The sequence below is a fragment of the Pseudopodoces humilis genome, chromosome 1 (assembly GCF_049639895.1).
Source record: "Pseudopodoces humilis isolate 2021_Gansu_Grassland_sample_001 chromosome 1, ASM4963989v1, whole genome shotgun sequence".
Taxonomy (NCBI): domain Eukaryota; kingdom Metazoa; phylum Chordata; class Aves; order Passeriformes; family Paridae; genus Pseudopodoces; species Pseudopodoces humilis.
Window position 1 is genome coordinate 120,889,863 of NC_142200.1, and position 21,536 is coordinate 120,911,398.

Below are 21,536 nucleotides of genomic sequence, written 5' to 3' on the forward strand. Positions count from 1 at the left end.
GGGCTGCATGTGGAGACCAGCGCTTTACTGAAGCAACTTCCAAAACCCTAAGAAGGGGTGGATTTAGGAATCACCTTTGCAATTTCTCATAATGCTATTACTAGTCTGGTCCTTGCACAGCATGTGACATTCTGTTCAGCACTCTTAATTCTCCTCTGTGCACTGTGATTTTGTGTTCCGGATATTAGAAAGCTGAGCCTTGCTGTCTGCATGACTGAAAGCAGCCCATATTTCTCAGATACTGTATTTATCCAACAGCATAGATAATAAGTAATACCTCAATCCTCAGTGAGCTTTCAGGGAATATATCAAATCTAGAAAACAAAATCTCAGATGTGAAATCCCATGGTTTAAATTCCTTGGCACAGGCAAAATAACTCTCCAACATGTTTCTGTGATTAAAGAATAAATCCTTAAAGCTTTTTAAGGTAGTTTTAGCTGTTTTCACATACTCTAATGCTTCTTCAGTTTCTTATTCAAAAATATTTTTGGTGAAAGATACAATCTATACTAGAATGAAAATAAATGAACCACAGGAAAAAAATATTAGAAGTTACTTTTCAAAATGTAGTCGTGACATCAGTCATAAAGTTACTTTTCAATTTGTGTATAAACACAAACCTCAACATGTATTGTGTCATAAATTTTTTATCTCTAATGATTCTGGCTTTAGAATTATCTTATAATGCTATGCTCATTTCTGAGGTGCTCCCAGAGCATCCTCAACTGACTTACATATCATCTTCTGTACAGTGAACATTCAGAAAATAACGCAGTAAAGAGACTTTCTTCCTCTCAATAAAAGTAATATTGGAAATTTATTCACCCGTTTGACATAGCATTGCCATAACTTTTGGGTACTAATTCTATATATTGTTCCAACATATACAGATATGGCAATGTGAGTCCTCTTAGATTTTATCATTTAGTAAACTTGCAGAAGAGAGCTTCCCCAACCCCAGAATCAAAGCTAGCACACATGCATATGTAATGTATAATTCTCCTACTTCCTGACCAACAAAATGCTCCAGAACAGTGAACCCTACAGAATGCCTTTGCTTGCCAACATTTGAAAGTGCTCACGCTCTCAGTGGTACACTTGGTTTCAGTGGAAACATGGGAAAAGCTTATTGACCCCAAAAAGTGCCTCAAGGCAGGTCATTCACAGCTTGTTTGCAAAGCCCATATTTTCTTGGGGTGTGCAGCTCTTACCAGCATTTTGAAATTCACAAACAAAAATACCTACTAAGAAATGTGATAAGAAAAAAGGCAGCAAACTTATACCAACAAAGGAGAATAAGGAGCAACCCATTCTGAAAAGGTTATATGGCTTCTAGAGAATTTATTTCACTAGACAAGAAGCATATTTTGTTCTTAAGTATAGAGTACCTGTATGGCTGATGACTATCTGACAACTATTTATTCATCTTCTGTTCAAATTTAATAATCTAGAACTGGTTGAAAGTATCTGTAATTTAATCTTGGTGTTTATTAGGCAGCTAAAAGACAGATTAAATCCATGTCTTTTTTAATAGTGTGCTGTGTATCAAGTAACATTTATTTATTAAGTACTTTTACTTTTACAACCCTTACTTGCAGCTACCTGAGTAGGTTGTGACTATGAATCACACAGGAGTGCTGTGGAACTCAGAGCAGCTCCATATCAGGCAGATGGTGTAAAATAAAGGTGGGATTAAATTAAAAATCTTTGGGAATTTCATCTTCCAAAAGAGAATAATGTATTTTTCCAGTGGTGTCAGATAAATTTCAATATCTGGGGCTTTTACAAGATGGGCTTTTATTACAAACCTTTATCAGTGATCTTTAACCAGGAGTAAATATTTGTAAGTGTAAGCTTTTTGCAGAACTAATGTCTTCTAAGCTGAATAACATGATAAGAGAAGCTGGTATTTCATTATATTTCATTACAGTTTAATTTTATAGACAAAATATTATATTAGCTAGTTATTTCTTTATATTGTTAACTGCCTTAATTTATTTTGGCAGCAGAATTTATCTATCTATAGATTTATTGCATCTAAAGTATCAAGAACAATGCTGAAAAAAAGTGAACATTCTAATTGATTTTGCTACTTTTATCTCTCTCACCTATTTTTTTTACAGGAAAAGTATCCACATAAAGTTTAAAACAAACAAACAAACAAAGGAACAATGAGCCATCTCAGCACCTGAAAAGCTCCTGCATGTCTTATATAACTTAGTACCATGACTTACACTCTCATGTTAAGACAAATTTTGGGTTACTTTGTTACACTTAGACACATAAACACAAACTATACATCTCAATCACTCTACCATCTCCTAATTCGTTGAAAACGCCCTGAAAAGCAGGGTAACAGCTGCTTTCTTTGGCTTTTAAGATTTTAGGTTTTTTATTCTTTTTTTTTTTTATCCAGAAAACACTGTAGCTATAATTTTACAAAAAAAAAAGAAAGAAAACAGTTGAAGATCATGGTTGCCAGTCAAAAATACAGAACTTACAAGTACACTCAGAGAATTAATGAATAAATATGTCCCAAGCCTACTGACAAATAAAGACTGATGCATGCTGGCTGAAAGCTTTGGGAAGGTCAAAACATGGGGAATTAACTGGATTCTTCACTCACCTGGCATCATGGCATCACAACACTGTGAATAACAAGCATGGCAAAAGAAGAGGATTAAACACAGCTCCCAACAATATTTCCCATCTGAAAAGTAACCTTGCCTATATTTTTCAATTAAAAAGAGCTATTTTGCTTGTAACGAACTATGGTTATTATTATTAATCAACATTGTCTGATTCATGGCCAAATTTGGCAATAATTTCTTGAATATAAACTTTTTTCTCCAGGTCATTTTTTCCAGAGTGTGAGAAATGTCATAGGAAGAAATTTAGATGAGATGGACAAGAACAACAGAATCCCTTACAGCTGTTTAACCCCTTAACATCAACTTTCTCTTATGTTTAATTCAGTTTTTCTTTTGTGATTTACGCAAACCCTGATTACTTTGGGAAACCGCTATAAGCTATTTGCCAAAATGAAACAACACAAAATCGTTTTGGTGCCTCATTTTTCAAAGTGCATAGAGAAAGGCAATCCAAAACAAAGTTCTCCTTGATGTGTGCAATAATACCTGAAATCTCTTACCAGTTTAATTTTTGATTAAAATGTTGTCTTGCTTTCCAGAAGTTCAGCTCAGTTTGGAGGCCCGTATGATGAGCACACAGAAGACCAGCAGAATCCCTGCTCACAGTGTCATGCGTCTGCTGCCACCACCATTGATTCAGCTGCATGTAGCAGAGTCCTGGAATCAGAATTTTGTCTGCAAAATCCAAAAAAAGCGCCTGAATTTCAAAGGAAATACTACCTCACAATAACACAGATCTCTCCACCCCCCATTTCTATTTTCACTTTAAGGATGAAAAACACTGAAATTTGGAATTTAATTCTGACTAGAATAAGATTTAAAAAAAGAAAAAATCCTGAAGACAGAGATAAAAGAATGTTTATAAAGACACAGATCACATTTCAGCTATATTTATTAATCAACACCATGCCCAAACACCCTCTCAGAAATTATTGGCTGTAGGTCCTTTGAATGGTTCCTTGCAGTTATTCCAGAAGTGAAAAATATACATTTTACTATTTAATTTCCTAATGTTACATGGTAATTTGTTTTTTTGAATAAACATGAGAGTTAACATAAACATAAAATATTAAATAGATCTTATTTAATATGTTTTATTACACTTTGCCAGTGTTTACATAAAGCGAAACTAATAATACACGGCAAAGCATTTCAGTAAAATATTAATGGAGCATTAAAGATTACATTCTGTTCCACACTCTATTTTTTTTTTTCCTTTCACTTAAGCCAATTCATCAGTTCTGCCTAAGTTTTAGCTGAGATTTTAGTACTTACACTATTCTGCCTGGAACACCTGCTTCACTGCCATGACACAGAGCAAGGAGCTGACCCTGGCCAGAGCCCTCAGATAATTTATTATTGACAGGATTATAAATCCTCATTTATCCAACAACTGATTATCCATCATCTCTGTACATGGTCAGTCCCAAACTGAAATCAAGAAATCAAAACTTCAGTTTGCTTAATCTGTGAGCTCTCTGGAACACAGCTCATGTTATTGCCGTCTCTAGAGACAATAGAAGCACACCTGAATAATTAGTGACACTCCTTTTTGATGCTGTCCTTTGATATTAGCGTTAGTCTCATCAAAAACAATTAGATGACTTTTATGAGTTTAGTTCGTGTTAAATGCTCAAGGCAACAGAGAAGTGCAATCTATTGAAAACACTTTTAAAAGGTAATTCAAGAGAATAATGCTGTTTTGTACCCTGGAAGCATAGCTTCAACTGATTCCAAATTCTGATGACTCTACAGACTGCTTAAGTCTTACCTTTGAAATTAATAAACCCAAAATATAAATTCCTGAAAATTCATATTTCAATATGACAAAACAATTACAGTTTAAAATACACTAATTGTACCAAAAAAATACTTAAAAACATCATTCAGTGCCAAACATCAAAACTGACAAGTAACCTTCGAGTTACAGAATTCAGGGAGATGAACCCTTGCTATGAACTCAGTTCTAGGTCCCTGTGCAGCTTAAGATGTGCTGCTACATCCATAATGTGTTCCACTGATTCCTTTCTGTGCCAGTGACTCACAAACAAGAAACTGAAAAATAAAACAAAAGGAAGCAATAAGGAAAACAGTGATGCAAGTCTGCTTTTGCAGAAGTAGTTACAAACTCATGGTGCAGTTTAGCTTGTTTTGACAGTGAAGACATGAACAGCACAAGCGCAACTGCAGCACATGCATAAGTGAGTAAAAATTGCAAAGCAACAGGTAAGTGAGTGGGCAAAAAAAAAGCTGGAGAAGCTAGGATGGAAACCACAGCACCTCTATTTATCTGCTTTAACCATCATCCTTCTCCCAAAAATCTAATTTATTAGGGCCTGATAGAGTAACAAACAGTTTCTCCAGCACCTTGAAGCTCAGGCTCCATCCTAGCCTGCCCCTGAGCACCACCAGCTGCTCCAGGGCAGCAGAAGTCTGCTTGCTCAGCCCATCCTCCCCTCCTAAAAGCCTCTTGACATCTGTCACACTGGTCAGTTCCCATCTCATCCGTGAGGAGAGCATGCCTTACACTGCCTGTGTGCTCCCAAGAGACTCATAAGGCAGACATTTAACGAGTTCATTTGTGGCTTTATGAAGTAATTTATGCTTCCTTAACACAATAAACTCCTTAAACTTCACAGACTTCATAAATCTGATAGGGTTTGGATTTGCTCCAGTATGGAAAAATGGAGCAAAAATGTCATTGGGGGGGGTTATTTTCCTATTTTTCAACACTAAAGACATGTTATGAGATGTCACTACTAAATTTAAATACCAAAGTTATAAATTAAACTCCTTCTGTATACAGAGTGAGCAGTAAATTCATATCAAAACCTTTTACTTCTCTTTCATTATTTCCTTTGCAAAAGGTTTTAAAATATTTTAAAATAAATTTTTAAGCACTCTGCGATGACAAATATTTTGTTGTTTACATTTGTTTTTTAATAACACAAACACATGGAAATTGAAAGTTATGATATGCATAAGATACAAACTTTAGCAAATTAGGAAGGAAGCAGGTAATCTGGGAAATTCTGAATTCTCTTTGCAGAATATGCTAGTTAAGTAAACAGCCACAATAGTGCTATAGATACCACTTGTGACAACCAAATCTTATATAATTGTTTCCCTAACATCAAACCAAGGAAAAAAATAATCCCATTCTCATTTGAAGCAGAAACACCTAAGCCAGCTGAATGCCTGTATCAGTTTTCACAAAAATTACCTTCCTTAATAAACAGAGATTTAGCAATGAACTGTGAAGTTAGTTGTCAACTTCCTCTTCTCTTTATGCTAGTATGATTTGCTCTCAGTCTTTTTATTTCCCCTACTAATCTTTGAAATAAACCTTGACCTTTCCAAGCTGCCCAACAGTGGATTTCAGATGCATTCAGGTTGCTGTGCTTGAAATCTTTCTGCTTTGATGTTGATGGGAGTTTTGTCATGGGCTTCAATCGGGAAGAGATTTCCGTCTCGGCGGGGGAGTTGTGGTTCCATCCCTGCCCCTATTCATAACTGCTGCCTCTCAGGATCAAACTGAAAAGATAATCACCAGCCTGAAATCCCAACACTGCTAACAAAGTACTAGCAGACAAAAAGAATACTTTTCATCTTCCTTTCATTGTCATTGGTATTTATACACAATATCTGTAATACTGCAGCATAAATGGCACACACATTCATTCCCTCTTTGAAACTTCATTTTCTTCCATAAAAATGCAGGAGTAATAATTAAAAACTGTTCTGTGAAACCTGTTTGGCTTTCCTGGTCTTAAATTTGGGTTTCCCCAAGCCTGAGCTATGGACATGGACCTGTACATTCTTCTCCCTCCAGCCAAAATTTGGACCTGCATCTGTACATCAGAAAGTTTTCCACAGAACTGGAGTATTTTCATTTAAAAACATGTTATTTTTTGTGAGTCAAACCTTCTCAAAATTTTGGAAAGGAAACCCAAATAGTCAAGATCAGGACCAGAGGCATGACTAGGGAGCTGGAAAGAACCAGGTACAAAACCTTTAATCCACGATGTTGCCTTTCTGTACCAAGTGTAAATCCACCCTTGCTATAAGGCAGAGTTTCCTAAGCAGTTTTAAGGGAAATTTTATTGCAAAGGTAGGAGTCTGGTCTGGTTTGCAGTCTCTCTCTCTCTCTCTCTTTTCTTCTAAGTGTTCATATAGACTCAGTTGAAAAGTTGAAAACTAAATACTTCATGTTAGTCCCAAAACATTTACAACACAAAAATTAGCCTGAATATTTTGTACCTGCTCCTAATTCTAAGTGTCTTCTACATATTGCTAATAAGGCAAGAGATTTCTAAAGAGCTTTATGACATGTACACTAGAAGAAGGTGCTTTTCTTTAAGCAAATCTTATACAAGTAATTGTTTTTATAGTTTAATCCTAATAACTCTTACATGACACATTGTGAAATCTTGTATACAAATCTTTAATGATTTACATTTCAGAAGCAGCGCACTTTTAGGAAGACTTGTGCAAAATTAAATATTCCTTCTCTTATTACCTTCTTATGAGCTTGCCTCCTTTATGAGCTGTAAAAGTCTTTAATCTTGCAACTTAATAAACTGCTTTTACATCATATAGTCATCAGAGAGCTGATTTGAGGTGATGATTCCTTGTGTGCCCAGCTGCTGGTGTGGCAGCTCCACATTGTTGCTCACGAAGGAGAGGCAGTTACTCATCACTGCCCACGGGGGAGGTGACTCATGCCTCATCTTTCACAGTGACGTACCCTGGACAAGAAGAACATCACCTTGCACCGTACTGGGGATGGCTCGGGAGACTTGAGCACAAGGAAGAATATATCCTTCATGCAGTAAACAATTCAGATGACAGCAGTCACATCCATTATACAAAAGGCAACAAAAAGAAAGGAAGAGTGACATGCTACACAGAACTAAGCCTCCAGCACCAAGTCACTTCTGATGATTGAATTAGAAGTGGGATAGCTACTTTTTTTAAGGAGGCATTTTAATAAAAGCTATTTTGCATAAGTTGTCTCTGGTGCCAGTTAAAATATCATTCTCTTCTTATTTTCTCTTTTTTTCCCCTGCTTTATCACAAGTATTCAGATATAAAAACTTCTATGAAGACCACTGTGTGCTGGAGCAGTGTTTGAGCCAGCTCCCCAAACTGGAGGTCCTTGCTGCTGTTCTCCATGCCAAGGCACTCTGTGGTGTTCCTCATAGCACAGACAGCTTTCTGCACCACCTCATGTGGCACCCAAATCAAGTGATGTGTGGGTTATTGGTTTGACAATTCCACTGCCACATTTCTCTTTAGACAGACAAAAGATGAGGAGGGCTTCAGCTGCCCATCAGAGCTCTCCAACAAATGATGCATAATAGAAGTCAGAACCTCAGCATGTTTAGTTTGGACAGAGTGAAGAAAACATCACATATAAATAGGCAAGTTTCAAATCCAAAAAAATGTTTTCCAGAGCACCTATACTGCACAAACATACATATTCTTTGTTCTTCTTCCTAAACTTGCTTTTCCCTATGGATATTCAGTGACCTTTCCCAAGCCTCTGGGATTGGAAATATGATCATACACATAATCTTTTGAAAACCATCCCTGGATATGCCTTAACACCTTTCATCAGTGCCATATTTTAATATACATAATCACATTTAGTCATCTCTGCTCTGCCAAAAATCCATATAGTCTTATCTTCCAGAGAGCCTGATTGGTAGGTAACAGATATAGAACCAGGGTCCTCCTCCCAGATACCAGCATTTTGCATTTAGGAGAGACAAGGTTCTCACAGGCCTAGCTCCATCCAACTGTATATACTTGACTCTTTAAGTTAGTGAGAACTAGAAAAATATTTCTGACAGCGTAATTTCATCATAATTTGTGTCTTCATGTCCAAAAATAAACTAACTCTTCAGAATCTTCTTTGCCAAGGCTCTGTATTTAATGACTTGGCAGCTCTGCAAGTTGCTGTGAATTGCTCTGCTTGCTCAGAAATACAGCACTGAAATTTTCATTGAAGAAAGCTGCTTTTATCCTACCTGAAAGAGTTAACAGCCATTACTGAGTACAGGCCAAACTGAGTGCTGTCTGGGACCTTACCAACAAGAAATTGGTTAATTCTGTCACACCAACAAGCATATACAGCATTAAGTGACTCCTGAAATGAGGCTGTAGCCCACTGAATGGTGTAGGGTAGAGGGCTAAGAGGGACAGAGACAGCTCCCCAGCAGAGGAATAATCTCCTCTGAGAAGGTCAGCCTACTCTTGGCATAGGTCAGCAGCTAGAGGTAAGAAATAGCAGGAATCCCTGCCATAGCATAAGCATGACTCCATTGGTAGAAGGACGGGAGGGGGAAGGGGAGCTGTGCTTTCCACAACTAAAGCATTCACAGATTTCCCTGTTGGATGCTACAGTCATGAAAACAACCCATTTGCTATAAAGATTTTAACTGGGACCGAGATTTACACAGTTCTTGTATTTCTAGTTCTCAACATAGATGTCACAGAGCCAGTACAGCAGAGAAATCAATGACCTTTGTCTAAGTAAATGTCAAGGGAGGAGAGGGCAGGAAGACGACTGACACTGTAAAGTATCAGTATTTCTACCTCTTGGTTTCTATCAAAGTTAAACTCTTCTTAAAATGCATCCAGCTTACTGGATAAGAGATACAAGTGGAGCCTCACGGTGATGCAAAGAAAAGGTGCACAAAGAATTAATTTTTGAACCTGCTCTGCTGGTAAAACCAAGGCTGTAGAATCAGCTTGAGGTTTTGTCCAACCCCTGTTCCCTCAAGAAAACAACCAAAAAACTTTTTTGCTTCAGACTGACGCTAAATTCCATCGAGAGACGACATTCTCACTGACTTGGCTGCTGGTCGCTCTTCAGGTTTTCAAAATAACAAACCCTTCAGAACTGAAAATAAGGAACGCAACCCCGCTGCATTTTCCCACTATCCCACCCCGGCATAGCGGGAAAGAACACGCTCTGGAATTCCCTGAGGAAAGCCCTCCATGGGCCGGCAGGAGGCACCAGCGGCGGCCGCCGGCGCTGCCCGGCCGCTGCCTCCAGCGGGACGGAGGCGACAAGGGAAAGGGGCTCTGCCGGGAAAAGGGGGGCTCTGCCGGGGAAAAAGGGCTCTGCCGGGGAAAAGGGGGGCTCTGCCGAGGAAAAGGGGGCTCTGCCGGGGGAAAGGGGAGCTCTGCCGGGGACAGGGGGTCAGGGCGGCCCCGCTCACCTGCCGCTGCCGCGGCCGCCTGGGGAGCCGCTCTGAGGGCTCGGGACGCAGCTCCGCTGCCGCAGGCTCAGACATTTATTGCCTCCACACACACACCCCTCGCCTCCCCGTCCCGAGCCCCAGCTCACCGCGTCCCGTCTCCCTGGGGATGGCGTTCCCCGGCCCCTTTCCGCCGCCGCACCGCGGGGCCGGCGCTGCTCCCTCCCTGGGCCGGCGGAGCGGGGGCGGCCCGGTCCCTCCGCCTGGACGGCCCCGGGGGCGGGCGGCGGAGCCGTGCGGGAGGGGCCGGGGGCGGAGGGCACGACAGCACGGCGGGATTTGAGGGAATTCCGGACCGTTTACAGCCTCGAGTCCCTATGGAGCAACATTGGTGCATCCTCCTCCGCGCCGCAGGGAACGTGTGAAACACGAATCCCTGTCTCAGCATCTCTCTCCCCAAATGGGTACAAAAGTGCATAAATTAACTGTTTATTGCCTGCCCGTACCTGCTCCTCAGCGCCCTGGGGATGCCAGGGACAGGTCCCTGCGGATCCCTCTCCCGCTGCTGCGGGGACACAAGGACAAGGGGCTCAGGAGGAAGCCATGCAGCAACAGCGGCTTTATTTGGGCAGCTCTTAGTTAAACTTAAGGCCGTGAGAGTAGCAACCGCCTCTTCCACGGCAGACAGCAGCTTTTTGAAGCTAGGCTCACTGTGTAAGAAACATTTCCTACCGGGATTTAAAACTTCTTCTCGGCTTGCTTGTTGCAGAAAAAAAAGAACAAGTCACTAGTGGTTGCCTTCCCAACTTCACAGCTGCTAAAGCTGCCTAACTGCATCTGATTAAGCACAAACAAAACACAGATATTTTCATAATGCATGTTTTCAACCCAGTGAAAGCAAAGTATCGGTGGATGTCTGAGAAAAACACCCATTAAATCAGCTGTGAGGGAAGCCAGCTTTGCTTGGTGTGTGATAGGTTTCTCTCTGAGGTTTCTTCAGTTTGACACTTACAGGCCGCTCTTGTCTCTACCAGCTCATGGTAGTCTGCCCAAGCCGTAGAACATCTCTGTAGACAGCCCAGGAAAAGCTGATTTCTGCCATGTGACTAATGCAAAAACAACCTTATAAAATATGTGCCTGCTCTTGGCATGGGCATCTGGAGATCCCTGTGATCATGGATTGTTTTCAAGAAAACATCTAGGATGGGGCTATGAGTTGAGATCTACTATCAATGTACCTTCTAAACGGGTACCTCTGTCTGCACATGTTGCCATTTAGTTCAATAAACTATATTAGTTAGCATTAGTTTGACATTAGTAGTAGTTATGCTAAGGCTTGGTAGGCCACATGTAACCTGCAGATGAACTATACGGCAGATATTGCAAAGTAAGCAGTGTAACTAGGAGATAATCTAGGAATGTACTCTTGGCAAAATTTAAATGTCAGAGAGATAATCGTACCAGGTAGTGAGAGAGAATTAAGAAATTATGATGATGAAGAAATCGTGTAGAAAACATATAAAAACCCTGTGATTTTTCTGTGAAATGGGGCTCTGTCTTTGGACGCTAGTCCACAGGCTCCCGGGCCCTCAATAAAGCACCGCATATAAACGACTTCGGTTGTTTGTGTTTTCTTCGGATCGGGCAACAGTTTTCTGGCGACCGCGGCAGGACTCCGAAGGTGCCTGGGGCGGTTTCGCGTTCTGATCCACTCCACGCCGGCACCGAGTGATTCTCGGGGAGTCATCGGTTCGTGCCCGACCCCCGCACCTGACGGACGACCTGCAAAAGGTAAGCCCGAAGGTGCTTTATTTCTTTCTGGTTTGGGTTGCCTGCTCATAAGACGAGGCGGCGATCCTCGCAGGGTTGGGCTAAGACGTTCTGGTTGGTTCTGGGAAGCCTAGGCGCCGGCTGTCAGACGCGGCGAAAGCTGCGCAGGTCCGGGCACTTGCCCCTGGCGGCGTCGAGAGGCGGCAAGTTGGATTGGTCTGGTATTTATCTGGTATTTATTTGGTATTTAGTCCTTTTGTTTGTTTATTTTGGATATAATTTGTTAGTTGAATTTGTTGCTGCTAAAAAGGAAACTCCCTCAGTATTGAAGTGATTGTTGTGTGAGTGCGTGGTATGATTGATTTTGTTGGACTGTTAATATTGATTGTGGTTTTTATTGTTTCATATATTGCTGCATATTGGGTTGTTGCTATTGGTTACTGAGTTTTTGTACGGCTGTGAGTAAGGTATAAAATGCCATTCAAGACACTTAAGTTTATGGTTCAGTCTAATAAAGGTATCCCAGAAAATACCCCGCTGGGATGTTTACTGAAGAGGTGGAAAAGTGAAAGGTTTTTCCAGGAGATGAGTAAGGACAAAATGATTGACTATTGTAATCATTGGTGGCCCGAATATCGGCGAGAAGGGCCGTCATGGCCAGAGAATGGTACTGTAGATTTTGGACACCATAAATTCGTTAATGCGCTATCTGGAGGAAAAATGAAAAATGGGATGAAATACAGTATTTAGACCTGTTCCATTTACTGCGCCGTAAGAAGGAGTGGCAGACTGAGTGTGGGATAATGGTATTAGAGATGAAAGAATCCAAGTGCGGGGGTTGTAAAGAAGGATCTAAATGTGTTCAGTGCTTGGCCTTAACCTCTCGACCAGAGGAGGATTTGTCTTTAATGGTGTCACCCGGTGCGCTCCCTGCTTCACCCACCCCTCCTGCTGTCTTAACCCCTCCTGCTGTCTTAACCCCTCCTGCTGTCTCACCTCTTCCCTCTGTCTCACCCCATTCCTCTTTGTATCCACCGTTACCAGAAACCAGTACTGAGGATGAGGATGAGGATGAGGAGGAAGAGGTGGCAAATTTAACGGCATAGTACCGGGGAATGTTAAGAAAGTTGTTATCCGACCTAAAACCCCTTCCCCTGTTACTCCCCAGAATCGGCGAAATACTCCGCTTGCGGCACGCACTAGACAGAGGACGTAAAAATTACGGGGAATCCCAGCTTATTGCCCCTTTAAGAGAAGCTATAGGACCCCAAGGAGAGAAAGTACTTGTGAAAGTGCCTTTCTCCCAGGGGATCTGGTGATTTGGAAGCAGTCAGCAGGCTGTTACCGTGAGAATCCGGAGAGGGTAGCACGGGTGGTCAAAATGATAATTAAAACCCAGAATCCAGATTGGAATGACATGCAGGTTTTGCTGGATACTTTGATGGATTCCACCGAAAAGGAGATGGTGGTACGGGCAATGAAAGAGCGTGCTCGAGAGGAGGAGATTAGGCTGCGTTGTACAGTAGAAACAGTAAATGACTTAGTTCCGAGCGATGATCCAGGGTGGGATCCAAACAGGGTCGGAGGAATGGAATCCATCAAGATGTACCAGGAGTTGTTAGTAGAAGGAATCAGGACTGGGATGCCTAAAGACGCTAAATTGGTCGAAACTGTATTCTGTCAGGCAGGCAGGATAAGAATGAATCCCCCTCGGCGTTTTTAGAAAGACTTAAAGAAACTGCTAGACGCTTCACTGATTTGGAAATTGACAGTGAAGCAGGGAAATTGCAGCTTGCTTTAATCTTTTTTGGGTCAAACACAGGAAAGATATTCGGAAAAAAAAACTGCAGAGATTAGAAGGACAAGATACTCGGGACCTGGATAAAATGCTAGAAGTGGCTTGGACAAGTTTATAATAACAGGGAGAAAGAAACAGCCAAGAAACAGCAGAGCGAACATACTAGCTATAATGCAGCAAGCCAGTGAAAGGGGGGGAGGCAGAGGTGGTTTCGGGCGCGGTCGTGGTTCTGGACGCGGCAGGGCAGGATTCCAGAATGTTAAATTTGGAGGACGGGGGATGGCCCCTCCTAGTCCCCAGCAAGGAGAGATTGCTCCCAATCAATGTGCGTTCTTTCGTCAAATAGGACACTGGAAGAATGAGTGCCCAGTGAAAGCTGGATTGGGAGGAATGCCAGTGAATGCACCAACAGGTTATCCTGTGAATCCAGTAAGTGGCGCCCAAGCATTTGTATTGGGAAATTATCAGAATCAAAGCTGACTAGAACAGGACTTAAGGGTCAGGATTGATATTGATGGGAAAGAACAAGAGTTTATCGTGGGTACGGGGGCAACGCATTCAGTTTTAAACAAAAGGTTAGGACCTATCAGCGATACTACTACTACCATACAGGTAGTGGGGGCAACGGGAGACAATTAGAAGAGAGACCCTTTTTGCAACCATTAAAATTTGAGATTTGGAGGAAAAGAATTAGATCATCAGTTTTTTGTACATGCCTAATTGCCCCAAGCCATTGCTTGGCAGAGATTTGTTGTCATCATTAAATGTCAGAATCATATTCGAAAATGGGAGGGGAAAATTAGAGGTTTCCGGGAGAGGAAATTGCTAAATTGTTTGTAATAAAAGAAATTGATCCCTCTCCTAATTCCTATTGAAGTAGATCAAGCTGTAGTACCTTGGGTATGGGAGACTGGGGAATCCAGGAAAATCAAAAGCTGCTCAGCCGGTGGTAGTAGAATTAAAAGAAGGAGCTCAGCCAGTGAGAATTAAAACAATACCCAATCAAGTTAGAAGCTAAACAGGGTGTCGCTCCTTTGATAACTCAGTTTTTAGCACAAGGAATTTTGCAGGAATGTGAATCAGACTTTAACACTCCTATTTTTTCCAGTTAGAAAATCCAATGGTAAGTATCGGCTAGTGCAAGATTTGAGGGCAATTAATAACATTACCAAAGACATTCACCCAGTGGTTGCCAATCGTAAACTTTATTAACATCTGTGTCAGAAAACATTTAAATGTTTTCTGTTATTGATTTGAAAGATGCTTTCTTCTGCATCCCTCTGGCATTGGAAAGCAGGAAATATTTTGCCTTTGAATGGGAGAGTCCTGATACTGGAAGAAAGAGGACAGCTCACCTGGGTCTCGACTGCGCCGCAAGGATTCAAAAACAGCCCTACAATATTTGGAAATCAATTGGCAAAGGAATTGGAAGAATGGAAGACTGCTGAGGGTAAGAGAGTTACCTTCCTCTTATGTCATTCTCCAGTATGTGGATGATATCTTTTTAGCGACAGCAGAAAAAGGAATGTGTCTGAAATTGACTATTGCTCTGTTGAATATGCTGGGCCAAGCTGGCTACCGAGTGTCAAAAGAAAAAGCACAGCTGATAAAAGAAAGTGTAATATATTTGGGATGTGAAATCACCCAAGGCCAGAGACGGTTGGGAGTCAATCGAGTGGAAGCTATTTGTGCTATTCCCCTTCCCAGGAACCATCAAGAACTAAGGTCCTTTTTAGGAATGGTAGGGTGGTGCAGGCTGTGGATTCTGAATTTTGGACTTCTAGCTAAACCATTATATGAAGCGTTGAAAGAACCGCAGTTGAGCTGGAATCGACAGAGGAAAAAGGCCTTTGAAGACTTGAAACAGGCATTGAAAGAAGCTCCGGCATTAGGCCTTCCAGATTTAAACAAGGACTTTCAGTTGTATGTGAATGAGAGACAGAAATTGGCACTGGGAGTGCTAGCTCAGAGACTTGGTTCCTGGAAACGCCCGGTAGGGTATTTCTCGAAGCAACTAGATACAGTAAGTGCTGGTTGGCCGTCATGCTTGCGGGCAGTTACGGCCACAGTGATCCTCATCCAGGAAGCCAGGAAATTGACTTTGGGAAGGAAAATAGAGGTATTTGTGCCTCACATGGTACTGGCAGTCTTGGAACAAAAGGGGGGTCACTGGCTTTCATCCAGCAGAATGCTGCAATACCAAGCAATTCTGAGAGAACAGGATGATGTAGATCTAAAAATGACTAATCATGTTAACCCAGCAGAATTTCTCCGCAGTGAGCAAGAAGAAGGAGAATTAGCACATGACTGCATGGAGGTGATTGAACAAGTGTATGCCAGCCGAATAGATTTGAAAGATGTTCCAATGGAGGATCCGGATTGGGAATTGTTCACCGACGGGTCCAGCTTTGTAGAAAACGGTACCAGGTATGCGGGATATGCAGTGGTAACAGTTACCACTGTAGTGGAAGCAAAAGCTTTGGCTCCTGGAACATCAGCTCAGCGAGCCGAGATCATTGGACTCACTAGAGCCCTAATGTTAAGTTCTGGAAAGAAAGTGAATATATGGACTGATTCTAAATATGCTTTTGGGGTTGTGCACATTCATGGCGCCTTGTGGAAAGAACGAGGGTTATTGAACTCCCAAGGAACTACTATCAAGTATAGAACTGAAATTCTAGCCTTGCTAGATGCAGTACACCAACCTAAAAAGGTTGCAATAATGCATGTGAGAGGTCACCAGAAGGAGGAAGGAAAAATATATCGGGGAAACAAATTAGCTGATGTCACAGCACGAGAAGTGGCCAGAGAAGTGTGGACTCAAATGGCCCTGATACCCACTAAGGTGAGTCCTGTAACTCCACATTTAACTCAGGAACCGAAGTATTCCCTGGATGATGAAAAATTAGCATCGCTGCTGAAAGCACAGAAGAATGCAACTGGATGGTATGTAACAATCATGGGACAAGTTGTAGTTCCCGCCCGAATTATGAAAGCCATCTTAGAGACGGAACATAATAAATGCCATTGGGGAGCAGAAGCGTTGGTAACATTTCTAAAAAGAGAAGTAATTTCTAACCAGATGTTAACATTGGCAAAACGGGTGAATGCCATGTGTTCAACTTGTTTGAAAAATAACCCAATAGTTAGGAAACAGATTCAGTTAGGGAAATTACGAGTAGGACCAGAACCAGGAGATTACTGGCAAGTAGATTTTTCAGAATTACCGAAAGCACAGAACTTTAAGTATCTTTTAGTGTATGTATGCACTTTTTCAGGATGGCCTGAGGCCTTTCCTTGTCGCACCAATCAAGCGAAGGAAGTGGTTAAAACACTGTTGAAAGAAATCATTCCAAGATTTGGGGTACCTCTAGGACTGTCATCAGATAGAGGCCCACACTTTACAGCAGGAATAGTACAAGAAGTGGCCAGGATACTAGACATATCTTGGGACTTGCACACCCCTTGGCGACCTCAATCGAGTGGTCAGGTGGAGCGGATGAATCAAACAATTAAGGGACAAATTAAGAAAATTTGCCAAGAGGCAAAGATACAGTGGCCACAGGCACTGCCATTAGCATTGCTCAGAATCAGAATCAAACCCAGGGAGCGAGTGGGAGTTAGTCCATACGAAATTCTATATGGAAAACCATACCATGCTAATGTGTTGAAAGGAGACTTGCACGTGCAGGGTGATCAGACAATATTTAGTTACATCATGTCACTAAACAAAACTCTTAATGCTTTAAGGGGAGCCTTGCAGTGGAACCGACCTATGCCACTGGAGAATCCGGTGCATGACATTCAACCAGGAGACCAAGTGTACGTGAAGAATTGGTCCACCCACCCCTTGAAAGAGACATGGGACGGGCCCCGTCAAGTGATCCTGACAACTTATACTGCAGTAAAGGTCGAAGGAATCGACTCATGGATCCATTACACCCGAGTCAAGAAAGTCCCTGTACAATGGGAGACTCAACTAGTCTCCCCAACACAAATGATTTTTCGCAAAAAGTAGCCTTTTTGATTATATTGTTACTGGTAATGACGAAACCAATTCTTGTTAACGGTTCTATGGTAGTTGCAGGTACCGAACCAGTGGAAAAGATGGATGGGAACCTGACTTATGACCGGAAAACTGAAGTCCAGAACGTGTCAGCAACCTGGAAGAAAGGTGCTGATTGTCCAGAAGCAAAAATTGTCACAATTTGGGGTAAGGATGCACAAAAGAAGCATAGAGAACTGAGAGATACAGAAGTGGCAGCATATCGAAGTGATGAACAAGAGAATTTAGTAGTAGGATTGATCAGGGATTTTGGAAAGGTCCAAAATGTGTCTCGAATTACGGCATGCTTGCCCCTCCCACAAGCAGCAGGAGAACCAATTCCGTGGGGAATAATCCCCATTCCATTACTACCTGAAACGGCAGACAGCACATCTATGGTATGTCAAAAGACTGTCCAAAGAGTAGTTATCAGACCTGAAGAAGATTGCATGAAACTGCCCAGCAGCCAATTCACCCGTATGAGAGGGATTAATGATCTAGGGTGGTGTAGTTATGATGAGTTACAAGATTGTCAAAATATTACGAGCAAAACCACATTGTGGGACGAATGGAAAACCATATGGGGTCCGAGTTTGTTAGAACATTATAGCTATATTGGGGCAGTAGATTGGTGTATACAATGGACAGGAAGTAAAAATCATACCTCAAAAGAAGTCTATAAAACAGAGACCTCCACAAGAGAAATTAAAGCAGCTAAAGAAAACTGGAATTGTACCAAAGTTATTACATGTGATACCCCTGAAAGCCAAATTAGCCTGGCACCTCTTAGAGTATTGCTTAAGTGGGGATGCGAATGCAGGAAATTTAATCATACAATTACAAGAGAAGCATCTGGAAACAGTGGAATTAGACGAGCTGTAAGCTGTAGAATTACCACTATTGAAAGTCCAGGAAATTTAGTTTGGGTAATGGGACATGGACAATGGACTACGCATATTCCTGTAGATGGACCTGTGACACAAATAACTCTAGGAGTCCCAACCCTCTGTCCCCTGTGGAAACAATCAAAACTAAAACCCAACCGGAAGAAAAGAGAAGTAGATGCATTCACTGAGTTAGAAAATGAATGGCACGAGCCAGATGGTGGAGTTAAGTTTGGATGGGCTCTAGAATCACTATTTGCACCTATAGCCTCCTACAGGAACAGAGAAATGCTATACAAACTGCTAGGGCAAACTGAGAGATTAGCAGCAGCCACCAAGAAAGGATTTAAAGACATAAATTTGCAATTGCAAGCCACATCTCGAATGACTTTACAGAACAGGATGGCACTAGATATGCTATTGTTAAAAGAGCATGGTGTGTGTCAATATCTGAAAACGAAAATTGACCATTGCTGCATCCATATTCCAAATGTGACCATTGAAGTAGAAAAAGATATTTCTCAATTGGAAACGATTGAATCCAAAACAAGAGAAATTGAAAAAGAAGCACAACATAATTGGATCGGAGCTATATTTGAGTCCCTAGGACTTCAGGTTTCTGGATGGGTTTCGTCAATAGTACAGTACATTTTGTTATTTGTAGTTTTGCTATTAATTGTTTGGTTAGCCTATAAGTGTGTTCTAGGAGTCATTGAAAAAGAAACAAGACGCACCAGAAGAGTGATAAAAGCCTTGACAAGAACCAATGAGATACGCCTCGATGAAAGACGTCGACTTCCTCCGAAGTATGAAGATGTCGTTGGGCAGGATAATCCAGCATTTGAAAGAACCAACGATGACTAAGAGTTGAGCATTCTTGCAGAAGATTGAAGAATGCTCAAAAGGGGGGGAATTGTTGCCATTTAGTTCAATAAACTATATTAGTTAGCATTAGTTTGACATTAGTAGTAGTTATGCTAAGGCTTGGTAGGCCACATGTAACCTGCAGATGAACTATACGGCAGATATTGCAAAGTAAGCAGTGTAACTAGGAGATAATCTAGGAATGTACTCTTGGCAAAATTTAAATGTCAGAGAGATAATCGTACCAGGTAGTGAGAGAGAATTAAGAAATTATGATGATGAAGAAATCGTGTAGAAAACATATAAAAACCCTGTGATTTTTCTGTGAAATGGGGCTCTGTCTTTGGACGCTAGTCCACAGGCTCCCGGGCCCTCAATAAAGCACCGCATAAACGACTTCGGTTGTTTGTGTTTTCTTCGGATCGGGCAACACACAGAGCCCTGCACTGCTGCATGTAGCACTCAGGAGCTGAGTACAAAGAGTGAGGCAATGCCCAGCAATCCACCTTGTGCCAGGCTGTTGCCCCACAGACCTTTGGAGCTGGCTTGCTCTCTTTGTGCAGCAAACTGTAGTGCCACCTGATGAATTTTACAGCACAGGGGACATTGCATTTCTTCCCCTGATTTCTTTTCTGTGGGCACCTTTGTTCTCATATTCTAAGAGAAGGCGATTACTTTCCCCTCTGCAGGGGTCAGCCAGAATTCAGCAGTGTTGCTAGGGCTTGGAGCTTGGCTCCCTCACCAGTGCCATCCGTTTGCTTTTCATGCTTCACTTGGTCAACACTTAGCATGTAACCAACTTTCAAAGCACTTTCCACCTTTCTCCAGGAAACGGAAAGAGAAATCTTTTTTTTCTTTTTTGACTCCTCTTGCTCTTTGGAGACATGAATCTGTGTAATACAGCTCTTCATAGCTAAGATTGAACTACATTTCTTTTCTAGAATTGCACAGTGGCAGAGAAAACACCTGTCTTGGTGTAAGTGCAGGGGTTTTTCCAGGCTTCCTCAGAGACAAACCTGCCTCTTGGAGCCAGAGGAGTCTACAAACTTAAATGAGCACTGATGAAAACATCCCATCTGTCTATCATCTATCTCTCTATCTCTCTGCCTATCTATCTATCTATCTATCTATCTATCTATCTATCTATCTATCTATCTATCTATCTATCTATCTAATCTATCTATCTATCTAATCTATCCACCTATTGAAGGCAAGTAATTTCCCCATTTCCTGTGATGAAATTAAATAAAACACGCTTTAAAGAAAACTTGAAAGATTTATAATTAAACAATCATGAAAAATTCTGTAAGTTGACCCAAAGTCTCTTCATGACATCTGTAACCTCAGTGACTCTCCTCATAATCTGTCCTCAAGCTTTATTTGTCTTATTCTTTTCTGATAATCCTTTTGTTTCTTTAAATCTTATCCCAAATACTCAGCTGAAAATCTTCTAGGAGCGCACTTCAGCAAGAGTATGGGTAAAAGCTTCAATGCAAATTATCTAGTTAGCTGCTGCAGCTGTAGCACAGTGAATAGACATATTCAACACAATGTATAGAGTGATATTTGAATCTCTTAGTTGGCCAGTCAGAAGGACAATTAACACATGGTTAACAGACAAGCTCAACAGTAATTTGAGATCATAATAATACATTTTGAGGGATATAAGGTGACAGTTGTCTAGATATATGTGAAGAAGATATTGATCTCTATGATCTCAGCAAAGTAGTATAACAGACGCTTTTGTTCTCTGAAATGAAAAAGGTTGGCACCCTCAAAAAGTAATTTTCTGATCCTTATTAAAAACTGCCTGTAGAATATTTGTGGGAAGCTTTGTTCAGTTAGTTCAGCTGAGGGATCACCTGGTACATTTTTTTGTGTCATTCAAATGAAGGGATTCATACAGATTATTGTGGTACATGCACTTTTTATTTCCTCAATATGACAAAAAGGTAATCTCCAAATTATTTTTCTGAGCCCGTGACACATTTGAAATCTGTTATCATCTTCCACAATAACTTTCACTTTTGATTTTCCTCCATGTATCATTGCTGTCCAACTGGTAAGGGTTTGTTGCAATAAATATTTGTCTCAGTCAGATTCTTTTCACTGCATGTGTTGCTGTGTGTTTGCTAGGTATCTCCTCAAGACCACAGATGATTTTTTTTTTTTTTTTTTTTTTTGCAGGGCACAAGCAGAACTTGAAAGGAGGGAAGAGATCAAATAGAAACAGGATTAAATTTAGCATTTTTGCGACTAATGCCTCTTTACATATTGGCTTGTTACATAGGCCATTGTTCTCTAGCTCTCTACTC

General features: G+C 41.3%; 1 protein-coding gene across 1 annotated transcript; it reads left to right on the forward strand.

The window, feature by feature from the left end:
- The first annotated feature begins 15,840 nt into the window (after positions 1-15,840).
- LOC148185213 (uncharacterized) lies at positions 15,841-19,617 on the forward strand. Its single transcript, XM_088067181.1, has 2 exons — positions 15,841-16,374; positions 17,179-19,617. The coding sequence occupies exon 2, from the start codon at positions 17,290-17,292 to the stop codon at positions 19,219-19,221; it is 1,932 nt and encodes a 643-aa protein (XP_087923307.1). The 5' UTR covers positions 15,841-16,374; positions 17,179-17,289; the 3' UTR covers positions 19,222-19,617.
- Positions 19,618-21,536: the final 1,919 nt, after the last annotated feature.